Raw genomic sequence first — 16,126 nt, 5'->3', positions numbered from 1 at the left:
TTTTTGAGACAGAGTCTCACTCTCTTGCTTAGGCTAGAATGCCATGGCATTAGCCCAGCTAATAGCAACCTCAAACTCCTGGGCTCAAGCAATCCTTCTGCTTCAGCCTCCCAAGTAGCTGGGATTACAGGCATGCACCACCATGCCTGGCTATTTTTTTCTACATATTTTTAGTTGTCCAGCTAATTTCTATTTTTTTTTTTTTTTTTTTTTTAGCAGAGATGGGGTCTCACTCTTGCTCAGGATGGTCTTGAACTCCTAAACTCAAATGAACCTCCTGCCTTGGCCTCCCAGAGTGCTAGGAATACAGGCGTGAGCCACCGAGCCTAGCCAAACTTCATTATTTTTTATTTAGCAGTTTTCTTTTTCTATTTAAGAGCCAATATTTTAGCCATTGAAGACCTTGAAGGCCTCACGCACTTTCTCCATAAAGTACGGATGAAATAGGTCTGCAAACAGAGAGGCTTGGAGAAAAGAGCACTGCACAAATACATATAAATACCTTTATACATTTAAAAGTAATATGAATATGTATTTAATAATATACATTTTGGAAGGAAAATGTGCTTAAAACATTTATTTATAAAAACAACAAATACATCATTCAGGCAGGATATGTATTTTTACAGTGATTTTTATGGTCAAAAACCACTTTTGATTAAGAACAAAATTCAGATAAACGTTTTCCAAAAAGAAGGCAGGTAAAGTAGGACCCAATTTAGTTGGTTTCTTCCTTTGCTTTTATTTGTCTTAACTAATTTTATATTTAATTCATTCAGTTAGGGAGAATGATTTGTTCATTTATTTATCAAATATTTATTTAACTATGATGTTCCAAAATATAAAGAAATAATCATCATTTTGTGTTATGTAAATTTGAGATACTTTCACACAACAGTCATGTGGAAAGGGAGAGATTAAATCCAAAAGGGAATTTCAGCCTAAATATAATAAATAGGTTTTTGAGTATTTTGTGGTTTAATAAGAAGGGTCATTAAGTCAAAGTAATAAAGTATAAAACTTAATCTCTCAAAGTACTATAAAAGTTTCAATCTTCATAAGATGGCAAATTTTTCCTTTCTCAAGTTTTTCTTATACCTAATGATACTAAACTAGAAGTAAATTATGTTTTTATTAATTATTTATTATTATTTGATTCTACTTTTCAGTCAACTCCTTTGTTAGTTTGAGGATTTCTTTTATAATGTAATGGACTTATAAGAAATATTATACTTAAACCAAAATAGGTTTAAAAGCACTCGTAAAAATTTTTTAAGAGGAAGCTGTGATCATTTTGAATTGGATGGTTAGCAAATTTTATAGATATATTTCCAAGGATAAATGCTTATCCCTTTTTTCATTTGTTTCTCTTTGAATCTATTCACAAGATTTAAAAATAAAATTTTGACCTTGCAGTGAAAAATTCTTTTCTATAAAACTGTCTCTATATAATACCTTACCATGCTTATTTGAATCTTTTCTGGCATTTACCACTTGCTCTTTAAGATTGCATTGATGTCAGTCACCTTGTCTCACATTAACCAACACTGGCATATTAATTTAAAAATACATAAAGTTTAATATGGTATTTTCAAACAAAAAATGTAGTTGATAAAAGTCAGTAAACAAATACTTTTTAAGCAAATGTTATGTAGCAGCTCTATGAAAAATTACAAAGAGGCTTAAAATAATTGTCACTATCTTACTGAAATTTATATTCTGAAGAATTCAGCCATTTATTTTCTTAGATGTGACTATGAACTAAAATGACTCCAAAAGCCAGCCATTATACAGATCCCCTTAGCTTTTAAAAGTGGAAGATGTGTATATTAATTATGTGCATTTTATTTTTTAATACCTTTGTATGATACCATTGTCCTGTATTTTCTTCTAAGGTTATGTTTAAATTGATTAAAGTTATAGAAACATTCATTATTCTTAAAAGCAAACTCTGCATTGCAGTCTGACTGCTCATCCATAATTCAGGATCTCAGCCTAAAACATTATGCTCAAACAAGCACAAATATTGGCAAAGGTGAAATATTGAACTGTTACAGTAGCAGCTAAATTATGTAGCAATCTGTGTCTGTTCTTTAATTTCCTAGCACAAGAAATAAAAATTAAAAGCAGAAAAATAGCCAGCAATTATGGTTGTAAGCTAAATAAGCAAAGGAGAAAAGCCAAGTTGCTGTTATTCAAAGTTCCCATGCTCTTTGTTAGTTTAGTGAGGATTTGAAAAGACAATGAAATCCAAGAAAGGGGAAAAAAACAAACCCCAAAACATTAGTTACTTATCACCTACCCAGGCAAAGAAAAGGGATTCCAAAAGATTGTTCTTATGGATTTGAACTTTGAAAATAGCAACTTTGATTTTAAGTTAATAGAAATTTATTTTTCCTCAATGTTTTCTTAGTTATCTGGGCAATAATACCAGCCCTCCATTTATTGGGATCTTGGTCCCTTGTCTGGAGGTTCCAGCAGGTAAGCAGGTTTACTAAATGCTCTTAATAGAAGACAAGTCTTTCCTGTCTGGGCAAGTTGGGTTTAAAGCATCAGTAAATATGCACAATGAAAACTGAAAGCAGGAGACCCACACCTCACAAACTGAATCAGCAGAATTAACCCAGCAGATCAATTTGTTAACAGACAAACCTACCAGATCACTTTCACTTCCTATCATTTCACTAAGTTTCCACTTAGTGAGGCTAGATAGATTGTGCTTTGTGTCATTGAAGACCTTACATTTTGTAGCCAGCAGTAACCTACATACACGAAGTGATTGATGTTTAAAGGTTAACGATAAGTATCTAGTGCTCAGGAATTTTGTCTTCTTCTGAATTTTATGGCTTATTGTTCTAACTTTGTCAGGTACCTTATGACATGTTATAACTCTTTCTTTTATAACAATGAAAAACAGTAATACAATAAGTATAGTCAGTTCATTATGTAATAAAATTACTTCTGTGAAATAGAAAACCATTAACATTTCTCCCAAAATCTGGATGATTAAAAAATTTGCAACAAATTATAACACCAGTCCTTCTCATCCAATTTTCTTCCATGACTGTTTGAATGGCTCACCATATAACAGCATTTATAGTTTTTAAAGCTCCTTTAGTATACTGTCACATTGAGTTTCACGACAATCCTGAGAGGGAAGTAAGTGGGAATAGTCCACATTTTACAAATGGGGCACTTAGACGCACAGGTGTGACATAGGGCATCCACTGTCACAGGCTTAGTGAGGGATGAGGTGGGGGCTCCAGCTCATTGCCCCACTCCACACATTTCTTAAGACAAACCACATGTGCTCTTAAAAACAGGACAAAACACTGAAGCATCCATACTCTTCACTCTCCTCTCACCACTAACCATTGCCTTAATTAAAAAAAGAACTTCCATTCAAAACAAGATCAGAACGAAGAGTAGAATGTTTGTAGGAACACAATCTGATTCTGTTTGAGTTCTTTCACATTTGCTCTTTACAGCATTCTTTAATTGTCAATATGTATGCCATCCAGAGAATTTTCACATTTAACAGACTCAAAGGAAAATCTGCTTTATCACCTCATTTTCTTCCTCACAGTTCTGTAAGGGACCTGTGGGTTTCCTTTCCAACAATTCAGAGTATGTCATTGAGGCACTTGCCCTCAAGCAAACCACAAAGACAAACATAGACAGAGGAATGGAGCTGCATATTCTGTGTTGCACGTGTGAAAGTAAAGATGCACAACTTAAATCTGAGATCCTTAGTGTTGAACAAAGGCAAGCAAATAATTTTTCAGCCTATGGAACAGATCCATACATTCAGCAAGGACCTGTTCTTTTATCTAATGAGGCTCTTTCTGGCATGACAAGTAGGATCCATCAGTAATAAATGGGAAGCATGCCCCACTCACACTGGAGCTATGACATTATTTTTAAGCTCTCTTGACAAAAACTACAGGAAAACTCTCTTAAATTTGGTTATTTTTATATCCTAAAAGCACTTATTTGAAGCCTAGGAGAGATATCACTGAGATTATGACAAAGAAACAATATTTTCATATATCTATAGGTGATGATTATTTTTCTGTTTCAAGAAATGTACATGCTTAAAGAAAACTGACAGTTGGTAGTTCCCCTGTGGATTATCTTAAATTTCCCCTGTTAATTCTCTTCTCAAAAGCAATATGCTGTTAGAGTAAGAGCACCAGAGAAGAATGTAGGATTAGTTTGTACACCACCATTAACCATTAGTCTTGTCACAGCACTACATGTCTCTGCCTAATTCTATTGCCTAATTCTTCTTAAAGGCATTCTAGCTATCTAAGGGATTTCTAGTTGGGAAATGCCACTGGTTTACTTATTTGACAATAGCACATAGTTGTTTGTCCAGCTTTGTCATGACAACCTTATCAAGGCACTGTCACTAGTGTTGTATTGGCATTGGTATTATTGAAGGACAGCACCAGCACATTTGGCAATAACTCTGAATTCCCAACTGACCATGTAAAGCATACTAACACCAACAGAAAATCAAATCACAAAAAGAGCTGTATCTTTGTCTTTTCTTTCTACATAAAGAAGACAGCATCTTGAGATAGCATGGCCTTGTTTGAAAACACTGGGATAAAAGACATCCATTCTATTCTTTGTTGTCATTTTATAAAATCGAATAAAAATCCATGGACATTTAGTGAATTGTGTGTTAAGTTGGTATTTGAATTTAAAAGTGTACTATAAAGAAATTCTTGAAATTTCTGCCCCTTACCTTGCAACCTCTGCATCACATTGGCGATGTCCCGAGGAGATCGTGAGGCTGCTCTGGAGGTTGCCATGGTCCCTGCGGTAGGATGAAGGGAACGCCACAAGACCTCACCAGAGGCAGCACAGGACTACACCACTCTAGAAAACATACTTGAACTCTCCTAGATCTATCAAGTCATAAGTGAATCCCACTTGTAGCAGTCATCAGGGAAACAGCACTCCCAAAATTGAACCACTTCTTTTTCTTCTTTGAATACTGTCCTCTTAAATGAACTCAAAAACCTGAAAAACAAAAAAGAAAGGTGCAATATAAAAAATCTACAAAGGTCACCATAGTGCTAAAAGGAGAACCATTTCTATTCAATTGGAATACCTAATTCATTATCAAGTGAAATCATGTGAAAACATTTACAAACTATGAAGAACTATGCAAATATTAGGAATCCCCATGATATTTGATAAAATAAACACATAAATGAGACATATAAAATCTAATTGGTTGCTAAAAGGAGTAATGTTCATTGTTATTCCATGTTTTCTGTCTAAGCTATAAACTTTCTCCATTGACCTATGAAAGTGAAAGCCCTAGTTCTCAAAGCCCTGAGTGACAGTTCTCAGTGTTCACAAGCTCTCCTATCTGTGCTATTGTATCCTGCTTTGCACACATTTTTTGCCCTGTTTTGTTGTAGACTTTACAGGAATGAGATAAAAATCCTAATTTCTAATACCAGTTTGATGGATTAAAATGGTATAAATGTAAAAACTATCTCATTCCAAAAATTTGAGCTTCAAATATTCTAATTTTAGTAGCCCAATGGGTCTGATTTAGCTTTTTCCTTCCCTATACAGAAGGACACTAAAGTAAGTTGTAAGGCTGGGGGAAGGGTGCACTAAACAGAGAGGGCATTTCCCTTCTGAATTCTCTGCTTGGTCAACTTTAACTGACATCTCAACTGAGAGGGAAGGCAAAAAAGAGGTAGGAGAGTAGTTGATGAAATCTCGACATTGCAAAATGCACTTTGAGCAAGAATTTCCTAACCCTAGGATTAGCTGAAGAGAATATCTTGCCATGAACAGTATAATTAGACAGAAAGAAGAGGGTAGTGAATAATGCATCCAGAGAAAGAAACTCAACCAAGGGGCCAGGCTGAAAAGGCCCAGGCGAGAGTGATACTTTATTACAAATCACATTGCATCTCTAGGTTATGAAAATGAAGGTAAAAAAATAATAATAAAGAAATGGGGAAGGAGGAAAAAATGCAAAAAGCAAAACTGCCAAAGAAAGCACATAAATGTGGGATGGTCCACCTGTCTGAAGGAAAAAAGAAAATAAGAGGAGTTTATGGGTGTTATAAAAAACTCTATTATAACCTGAACATATGGTCCATAAAATAGTATAATTCATGAAGGATTGATTAAGTAATAGAGTGTACAATTACAATTGATTTAAAAATGGCATTAGCAATACTAGCATATATTGGTATCTGGTCTGAATACATGAATGCAAAGCTAATCATATCTTTTTCAGACTATCATCTATTAATAAAAAGGGGCGCAAAGCATTGTACACTGCTGCTGGCATGTGTGAAAAGTATGTGTGAAAATGATGTATTGGAGCAAGAAAGCATCACTAACTTAGCAAGTCAAGGGGCGGAGATACAATAAACATCATTAATTGGTAAGAAGGTAGGAGAAGACTTCTCTTGGCCACTTGAAAGGATAACTACTAGAAGTAGGACCCAATTCTTGGCATCTTCTAGGCTAGAGTGGTACTTCTCAGTGGGTGGCTCTCCAAGGGATTCTCAGAAGAGAAATAATTACTTATGGCTGGGCTGTCACACATCAAGACCTATATTCCTGCTGGAATTGTGTGCCCATTAGCAGCCTGTATCTCCTGGGGAAAAATATTCCACTCGCCCACATACAAAAGCTACTTTAATTTGGGAGACTAATAGATAGTGAGAAGTGCCTGGGGGACCTTACAAATAGCTCCTCCGAGCTATTAGGAGGTGAGGTTCCCCAAATGCAAGAATATAGATTTTTTGAAATCTATCAATAAATTGGCCAATATAATGTATGTGCATATACATTAACTAAAAAGAAGGAAAGACATTCACTTCAGTTCAGGAACGCGATCCCAGTGCTCAGTACTGGAGCTTACAGATGGTGAAGACACGGCCCCCGCCTTCAATCAAGAATCATGGAATTAAAAGGGATTTCTGTAAATCACTGCATCAGAGATCACCCTGCTTCTACCCCTCTTCCAGTTCACTTTCATGTCAAACAGCAGATAAATCCGGAAACAATCTCTCTCTCTCTGTCTCTGTCTCTCTCTCTCACCACATTAAACTCAGAATTTCCCTGCTTGGACCCAGAATGTATCCAGTGTTATGTCCACAGCATAACTGACGTATTCTGAGTGCCTGAGCTCACTGCTGGGAGTACTAAGATAAATATGACACCAAACCTACTTTTGAGGAGCTTAGAACATAGTGGGAAATAAAACATAGAAAAGGTAATGTTAAAAATACTAGGGATAAGTGAAAATATCAGGATGGATGGATACAGAGGATGGAGGCCAAGTCAGTCTAGGGGTTCTAGAAAAGTGTCCCAAGAAGGAGCTAGTGCCTGAGCTGAGTCTCAGTAAATGAGTTAGAGTTAGGCAAGTACAAAATATGGACGATGCATCCCAGGCAGAGTGAATAGCTGAGCAAAGGTGTGGGCACGAGCAACAGCATGATTCATAAAAACTACCACCACCAGACACTGAATACTCTGCCAGGTGACGTTCTAGAGATGAGGCTGAACAGGAAACAGGCGGCCAGGTGGTGAGGTCCCTGCATGCTGTGCCCAGAAGCTTGGTTTTGGCTCTCTGGGAGGCAACAGGAAGCCATTGGGGGGTTTCAGGGTGGAAGTGAGAAGGGATAATTTGATTCTAGCTACAGTTTTTAAGAGTGTATTTGAGAAGGACAAGACTGGAAGATCCAGGAAGATCAGATCAGTGAGGAAGGTATCTCAGGAATGTAGGTGAGAGATGATGAGAGAACTGAAATCAGACAGAGGGAGTAGAGTGAGTGGAGGGTAAAATCTAAGAAAGTTTCAGGAAGCAAAATTTGTAAGACTTGGTGATTGTCAATAGGGGATAGTGTGGGATGAGCAAGGTGTCGGGTACAGGCGGAAGGAGGTGGGGTTTCCAGGGTGAATAAGGAAGTCCGAGGAGTTTCTGATGACTTTTAGGATTCATGATGCTATTAATTTGGCTCAGCAGAAGAGGGGCTGCATAGGTTTTACTTTCAAATATTCTTCACTTCATATCTCTATATCTTTGGAACAACTCTGTGGAACAATTTCTTCATTGTCCTTCAGATCACCCCTCTACAGAATGAACGGACAACACTCTCAGCCGAACAAATCCAAAGCATCACTAAGTATATAACCCAGAACCCACATCTCACTTGAAGCCTTTCCTAAACACACCAGCATACATTAGCATTGCTTTCCCTTAGTTCCTCTAGCACTAACAATCCCCACGATAAGTACAGTTTGGTTTGTTTTCTTCGCTATTATTGGTCTTATCTCACTCAAACCTAACTGTGAACATTTCACTGGTATAGACTATAACACTTATGGATGTAACATCTCATCCATTGACACCAAATATATCCCTGACCACATCCTAGGCCCCTAACATATATATATATATATATATATATATATATATATATATGTTATATATATATATATATATGTTATATATGTATATATGTGTGTGTGTGTGTATATATATATATATATATATATATATATTTCATTGAATCAAGTTCATAGTAATTTATATCTATGGGACAGCCCCAGAAAACCACTTCCTCCCTACTGCAAAAGAAGTTCATGCAATATCCTTCCCTTTTCAGACATAAGATAAAGAATGTTGTTTTCATCATTCAAGTATCACACATGTCCTATATTGTGAAACCATGATTTTCTTGCTTTTGACTGATACCTTAATATCATATGAGTTGATAAAAATTTTCAAATTAATAAAAAGAAGATAATAAAGGGAGAATGGGAAGTAGGAGATATGAATTCTAGGCTTAACTTTGTTTCAGCTAGTTGAGTGGTTTTGAGCTGGTTTTGTGTATGAAGGTCCTCAACAACTACCTATCAGAGGGAGTGTGGTACCAGGAAATACACAGACTTTGGACTAAGAAAGACCTATAGCTGAATTTTAATTCTGTCTCTTACAGTCCATGTGACCTTAAGAAAAGTTAACTTTTCTGAGCCCTTGTTTCTTCATCTGTAAAATGAGGTACATTTATGCTAAATTAGGTTTAATTTTATCCCACTTAAATTTAAAAATTTTTAATAACCCAGCAGATTATTTGGCATATAGTAGAGTTTCAGCAAATAATTGGTTTCCATTTTCCCTCCCCTGGCCTTGGCTTCTCCATCTATGATACGAGAGATGTGTGATCTTCAGTTCCCAAACTAGTGGCAGCACAAGTGACAAAGAAAACAACTGCTGGTGCAAGGTCATGAATCCTTGAACTAACTGGTTATGTAGGCGTGTTCTGGTTGTGGAAATGACCTGTAGAACCAGAACACCAGAGAAAGATAGATATCAGTGAGCTCACTATTCCCAGGGTTATTAAAATAGTTTTTAATAGATGCAGAATATTGTGTGTGGGGGGGAATCAGGAGTGAAGCTAGGTATGGGATGGAAAGGGAGAATTAGGTAGACACTGATGGGCTATATACCAATTAATAGTCCCTGTACCATTTCCAAATTTTTCCAGAGAAAGGAACTAAGATTACAATGCAGCTAAATAAATCCACTATACTTAGCAGGGAGGTAAGATTCCTGTATTTATTATTTCACATCAAATATATATTGATAAATTATAAGGGATCATAGTATGAGTAAATAGCAGTGAAGAAGAGAGAAAATCTCCTCTTAGAGCTTGTGTACCAGAGCGGGGATAATATAAACAATATTACAACAAAGTAGGGTGAATATTGTAATGGAGAAGTCCAGGCTACTGTGGGAGCAAACAGAACACCATCTGCTGCATTTATTGCGTAGGATGCAGATGGAATTTAGACTATCTGCTATTTGGGATTCTCCTAGCTGAATGGCATACCCTTCTTTACACCAACACTTGTGAAAAGCATAGTCATGAAATATCACCCCTCGACTTTTTCTGTCTTTAGGCAGAATGGACATTGGCTACTAATGCAGTTTCTTGTTTGTATGACTAAAAAGGAATAGAAGAAGAAAATCACTAGAAGAAATACTACTAGTCCATAAGAATTCATCTTAAAGCAATATAACTAAATTTTTAGGTATTAGAAACTATGGCAGAAAATCCCAAATCCTGCAACAACCTGAGATGATGTGGCTCATTTCTAACAGAAAAAAACAACTGTGACCATAAACACATAAACAGAATCACACTAGTATGACATATGGATATTATTTAATTAAATGTCTAAACATGTACAAGAATAGCACTAATATTGAAATACACTTAAACAAATATTAAAAAGCCATGAATAAATCTTAATCTTCTCTTCTATTCAAGCCTTTTGCTGGAGCGAGTTAACATAATTGTTTCATTTTAAATTTAATTATATTTTCTCTATTTAACCTTTAGTAATGGTACTAATTAGTAAACATGAAGATGACTAAAAGTTAGAAAGGAAGAGGAATATCCCTGAGTTAATGTATTACTAATGCATGTGTGCAGATTATTGGTGAATATTTCTGTTAAATATTCACTATTATGAATTATACAGGGTAACAATAAGAAATAGACCTTTCCCTGGAAGACAGGAATGTGAACAAGTAATCAAAAGACAAAGTATAGAGCAGATCAGCATGGTCTGCACACCAGCAGATCAGCATAAGTAATATGCTGAAAAATACTGTGCTATAATTCAGTTTCGGTTTTTGTAAGCCTGGAGTATAAATTATACTCAAAGATATCCACAAGCTTCTTTTCCTACTTCGCTAGAATATAGATTGCACTTACTGCCAAACATGAATTCTCATTAGATCAGACCACAAGGAAGCACACATTTAAGGGGAGGAGAAATGCACATGTCACCACAGAGGAGTTTGGGCCTTGTATGCCTGTCACATTCAGACCACAGGGCGTGGCTGCAGCAGCTAGAGCTGGGGCTGTGAAAATGCTACCAGCCCTGCCCAGTTACGGGCTTCTTACATGCTCTTACAGTTACGCCTCCTTTCAATTCCAAGATGCTGTACGTTCTGTATAATTATCAGAGAGTAGGCCCAGTGTAGCGTCAAGCAATTCTTGAAAATTTTCAATAGATAAACTATCTTTTTCCAATCCCCACTCACTGGCAGGAAGGAATCAAGTAAAGAAAGAGTTCTTATACAGGGACAATGAGGACAGAAGGGAACCAGTTTGTGAAAAATCATTTTGTTAAGAAAGATTAAAGTGAGGATATAATTGTAAGAGTTGAGCAAATAGTTTTCAAAAGCTAGCACTATTATTATCTGGGTTAGTCTGAAGACGTTTCTTTATCTTCAACATGAAACATATTTAGTATTGATCTGGCACATTTTGTTCTAAATCTGCCACAAAGTAACGAAGCAACAAGAAAAATTGGATATGTATTCCATTACACTGTTCTGGTGTTGTCAGGAACTTTTTATCCATATTATGCATCTTTTTCATCATAGGGAATAAAAAAGTCTCTCAATGAACAATGCTCCTGAGTCATGATTAAATCAGCACTTTATGCAGATATAGGTCATATTCACAACCTTTGCTTGCTTGAGAATGATTATACTTTCTCTTACATAGGTGGCTTCTGCTGCCTTTGGGAAAGTAGTTCTCAGACCAAGACAAAAATAGATGGGCATGAAAAAAGAAAAAAATTAATTCCTTTTGAACTTCCTTAATGTTAACAGAAAAATTTCAGATACATACAAGTTTTTCACCCCAGATAGAAAGCTCAGAAATGAACATTCAGGATGCTAAGATTTCACAGCTGATATTACTCCCTGAGCCAAACCTGGTTCTATTTATTGAACAGGGCTGAACTTCCAGCATCCAAACACTGCTATCCCTGTCAGCATACCCAGCCTCTTTTCCCCAGGGGCTTTCCTTCCTCTGCGGCTGATGGCTGCTTCATTTTGCACTATATTCCTGCCCTCTGCGATGCACCTGCCCTCCTTGTGAACCACCATTTCCCAGAACTCCTCCGGCAGCAATGCAAAATCTCTGTCTGAAACGTGTCTTTCTCAAGAGGAGATGAAAGTTATCTTGCCCTCTAGTGTAGGCTCTGCCTGGAAGCAATCGCACCATGACAGCGCCGCTGGAGTCTGACGCGCGGGGCCTCCGCACAGCCTCCAAGCCATCAGCTGTGCTACCCATGCCCCCCTTCCCAACCTCCCCAGCCCTTCCTAAAATAGTCCGGGGGTGGAGGAAGCGAGGCTCCTAGAATTCGTTCAACGCCCTCCATCTCCCATCTGATAGTAGCAACAGTACCGACCATCACAATAAGAGGGTGGCTACCTTTTGCTTCTGCATCACTGGAGCCAGGGGATGTGCCAAGCGGAAATGACAACTCAGAGAGGGGGATATTAATAGGGATATCTACGTATGAGATGCAAAGAGGCTCCCAACCTCTTCTCCTTCTCCATGAGTATCACACACGTACACACCACTGCCACCACCCCTCCCTCCCATCAAGTACCCAGAGCTCCAGCGTGCAAGCACAAACTTGCTTACAATGTCTCTGCAATTTGTTTCTCCTTGCACCTATCTCTCCTTTCTCTCTCTCTCTCTGTCTCTCCTTTTACCTTCTCTCTCGGCCTCGTTCGGGTTCCGAGCAGTGGGGCGAGCTGAGCGAACGCCTCCTCCCGGCTCGCTGCGCCCAGGCTCGGCGGGACGGCGGCTGTGTGCCAGCCCTGTGGCCGGCGCTCCGGCGCGGTCTGCAGGGCTGCAGGGCGCCGGGCCGCCCTGGTGACAGAATGCAACAATCCCAGCCCTCCCGGGCGGGCGGCCGCGACCCAGCGCCCGCGATCACCCGGGCTGGTTCGCCCACACTCACTCCCGCGCCCGCAGCGCCGCCGCTCTCCCCGCCCTCCGCGAGCCGTTCCTCCTCCCGCTGCACACCGGGGGTTAGGCCTCCCCCTCTCCCGCCTCCCGCAGCTGCCGCTCCTGTCGGAAGGGAAGGTCGCGGAGGCCGGTAGAGCCTCTGGACAGGGCCCAGCGCCACCCTAGCCCGCCACACCCCCTGCCTGGCCCCGCGCCCCGCGCCCCGCGCCCCGCGCCCCGCGCCCCGCGCCCCGCGCCCCGCGCCCCGCGCCCGGCTCCGGGATGCGCCGGTGCCTGGAAGGGCTCGGGGCGGGGGCCTGGGGCTCGCTCGCAGGCTCCCCTACCTGCTGCAGGGAGACGCACGGCCTCCCGCTTTCTCCACAAGGGCAAAGCGGTCCTGTGACCCGCGCTCTGGGCGAGCCTGTGCAGGGGCCCACCTCCCTCCCGGGGTCTAGGTGGGAAGGAAACGGCCCAGAGCGCGGGACTTGCTGCCTCCGCGGCCAGAAGGAGTTGCGCTGCTCCAACCGCCAACTTTTGCCCAGGATTTCCACTGCCCCGTTGACCTCTCTGAGCAGAGCCTATCCTGGAAGACCGGGAGGTTCCCTGACGGTCCCAGGAAGGACGTGATGCAGAGCAAGGAGCACATTGGCCCGCTCCCTTTTCATCAACTTCCAAAAAGATCTTAACAGCTGGCCTTTGGGCTGTCAGATCAGTAGCAAGTAATTTAATTTGAGGGAGACTGGTCAGGCTTTATAGGATTTTGTTATTGTTGTTTATAAAGCTTAGATGTCTCGAGAAGGCACGGGACATCTTAATCGCATTAATTCTTGATTATTTATTAAGATGATGTTTAACAACAATAACAACAAAAAACACTTTTAGGTTCTTCAGACGCACTGTGTGCATTCTGTACATTGTAGAGCCATTTAAATCTTTTACCACAAGCCCTTCTCGTGGTGTGGAAGAAATCCTGGTGTTGCCTAGTAGCATTTGGGAGAATTTATTTTGTTGTGGTTTCATGGTTTCCAAGCAAAGTCAAACACAGACTTTCTTCAGCAACAATAAAGTCCAAGTCCAACAGGATCATTGCAGCTAGAATAATTGAAGCTATGTTGCAAGAATCTTAAAAGTAATGATCACCCCCCTGAGGGGGTTGGGTCACTATCAGCGCATGCCCTGCCTCTGCCCAGGCAGAACCGTCACCACGGACATCCAGAGTCCTCCCGAGATAACCACCAGAGCCTCGTTATTCCAGGTCAGCATTCTCTGCCCAAGTGCCCACCTGACTGGGATCCAAACGTTCAGGCCTGCCACTCAGAGGGAAAAGGTCAAACTGTCTCAGCACACCCTTTCAATTCCTACCTTCATAGAACCAACTCACCCTACTGGTTTTTGAAGATGGAGTAGGAAGATATTCTCCCAACTTGATATTCTATGTGTTAAGGAGCTGCCTCCTTGGGTTAATTTACTTGAGAATCAAGCCATTTAAATGCAAGCCTGAAACATTGCTTCCACCAAGACTCCTTTTCTAGACCTAACCTCCGTTCCCGAGGCTTAGACCTGCAGGAGCACATGGCTGTTCGGCTGGCATTGGCTCGCCACTGAGCTGAACTTCCACTCTTAGCTCAAGTTTATCCTCCAGAGAAGGACTAAGCACATTTTAGACTTTTGAAAAGGGCTCATCTTTTCCATACTCCCCAGGGAAGGGTTCGGAGGCCCTATTTATTCTGTAACTATTGTTTTATCACCTACTGCATACCAGATATTATCCTAAGCACTGGGGCTAACAGTGGTAAGCAAAATCTGACCTGGTGCCTGCCTTCTCAGAGCTTACAGTGTGATCAGGGAGAGACAGACATTCATCAAAGAACCATGCAAATACTTATAAAACCCCATTCTCCAAGAAAAAGCAAATGTTGCTATGAAAGCTTTCAATGAGAAGAATTAATTTATTTCAGGGATCAGAAAAGGGTTGCTAAGGGAGTGGCATCTGAACTGTGAGGTACAGGAGGGATGGCATGAGACAGGTGGAAGGGGGTGCGTGGGGGTTTAGAAGAGGGCTCCAGACAGAGGGAAAAGAATGTGTGAAGGCATGGAAGGAAATCATATGGTGCACTTGAGCAACTGAGGAGGACCTAGCTGACTGTAGGAGAGAAAGCAGGCGAGAGGGCAAGAGGTTCGGGAAATCATGGGCCCAGTGAGGCTCGAAACAGAGCTAAGTGCAGACTGTGCCAGTCCTAAAAACCACTCTGAAGGGATGGGTCTTTATAGTAAGCCATTAAAGTATTTTCAGTAGTTGGAACAACATTGATTAGATTTATGCTTTGAAATTTTCTCTTTGGTTATAATGTGGAAAACAGATTAGAAGTGGGGCCAAAAATCAATGACTGTGAACCAGTTAGGAAGGTGCTGCAGTACTCCTTTAGAAAAGATTACGTCATTTGTTATTAGAGTGATGGTGGTGGGGAAAGTGGGTGGATGTGAGAGATATTTAATAGATAAAACTTATAGGGCACAAGGCCATATGTTCTGCTATAGACTGAATGTTTATGTTCCCCCAGAATTCATATGTTTAAACCTAATCCTCAATGTGATGATATTAGGAGGTAGGGCCTTTGGGAGTGATTGTGTCATTAGAGTGGAGGCCTCATGAATGGGATTAATGTCCTTACAAAGGGACTTGAGAACTCCTTGCCTTTTCCACCATGTGAGAACGCAGCCATCTATAGTCCTCACAAGACACAGAGTCTGCAGATTCCTTGATCTTGGACTCCCAGCCTTCAGAGCTGTGAGAAATAAATGTCCATTGTCTATAAGCTACCTAGTCTATAGTATTAATTGTATATTATAGCAGCCCAAACACACTAAGAAATGTGACAAAAGGACGTTAGAAGAGTATGGTGGTTAAAGTCTTGGGTTTTGAAGCAAGGAAGCCCTAGATTCGAGTCCCAGCTTTATCATTATCTACCTGTGTGATTTTTAGCTAGTAATTCAACCTCTCATGAATTCAGATTTTACAAACCCGCAATTCAGGATTATAATAATATCTCATTCATAGGGCATTTATGGGTATTAAATGAGCTGATACCTAAAAAACACTTAGTACTTTAGTGCCTGGCATGTGGTCAAGAAATACTATAAATAGCGTCATTATTATACTTATAGTTGTGATTATAATTATTCTAGATGTTCCCTAATTTGGCAAATAAGGAGAAAATAATTATTCTCTACTTCACTTTGCAATAGGCTGATTGAGCTAGGGTGCCAGTTCCTGAGAACAGCAAGATCTAATCCCAGGCCGAGATGAT

The 16,126-nt window shown here is 39.9% G+C and overlaps 1 protein-coding gene across 5 annotated transcripts in view; it reads right to left on the bottom strand.

The window, feature by feature from the left end:
• The window catches only part of SYNE1 (spectrin repeat containing nuclear envelope protein 1), a 438,352-nt gene extending 424,929 nt beyond the window's left edge, over positions 1 to 13,423 (bottom strand). For 3 of the 5 annotated variants that reach the window (XM_076002857.1, XM_020287266.2, XM_076002860.1), the window contains exons 1-2: positions 12,581 to 12,874; positions 4,754 to 5,031 (exon numbers count right to left, since the gene is read on the bottom strand). In XM_076002857.1, coding sequence (XP_075858972.1) covers positions 4,754 to 4,820 — 67 coding nt within the window. In that variant the 5' untranslated portion in view covers positions 4,821 to 5,031; positions 12,581 to 12,874. Of the gene's footprint in view, positions 1 to 4,753; positions 5,032 to 11,856; positions 12,116 to 12,580; positions 12,875 to 13,162 lie in introns of those variants that run through there. The other 2 variants (XM_076002855.1, XM_076002856.1) reach the window with 2 other exon arrangements.
• Positions 13,424 to 16,126: the final 2,703 nt, after the last annotated feature.

Source organism: Microcebus murinus, chromosome 5, assembly GCF_040939455.1.
Source record: "Microcebus murinus isolate Inina chromosome 5, M.murinus_Inina_mat1.0, whole genome shotgun sequence".
NCBI lineage: Eukaryota > Metazoa > Chordata > Mammalia > Primates > Cheirogaleidae > Microcebus > Microcebus murinus.
The sequence above is the reverse complement of the archived record's forward strand: the minus strand, read 5'-3'. Positions and strand labels throughout refer to the sequence as shown.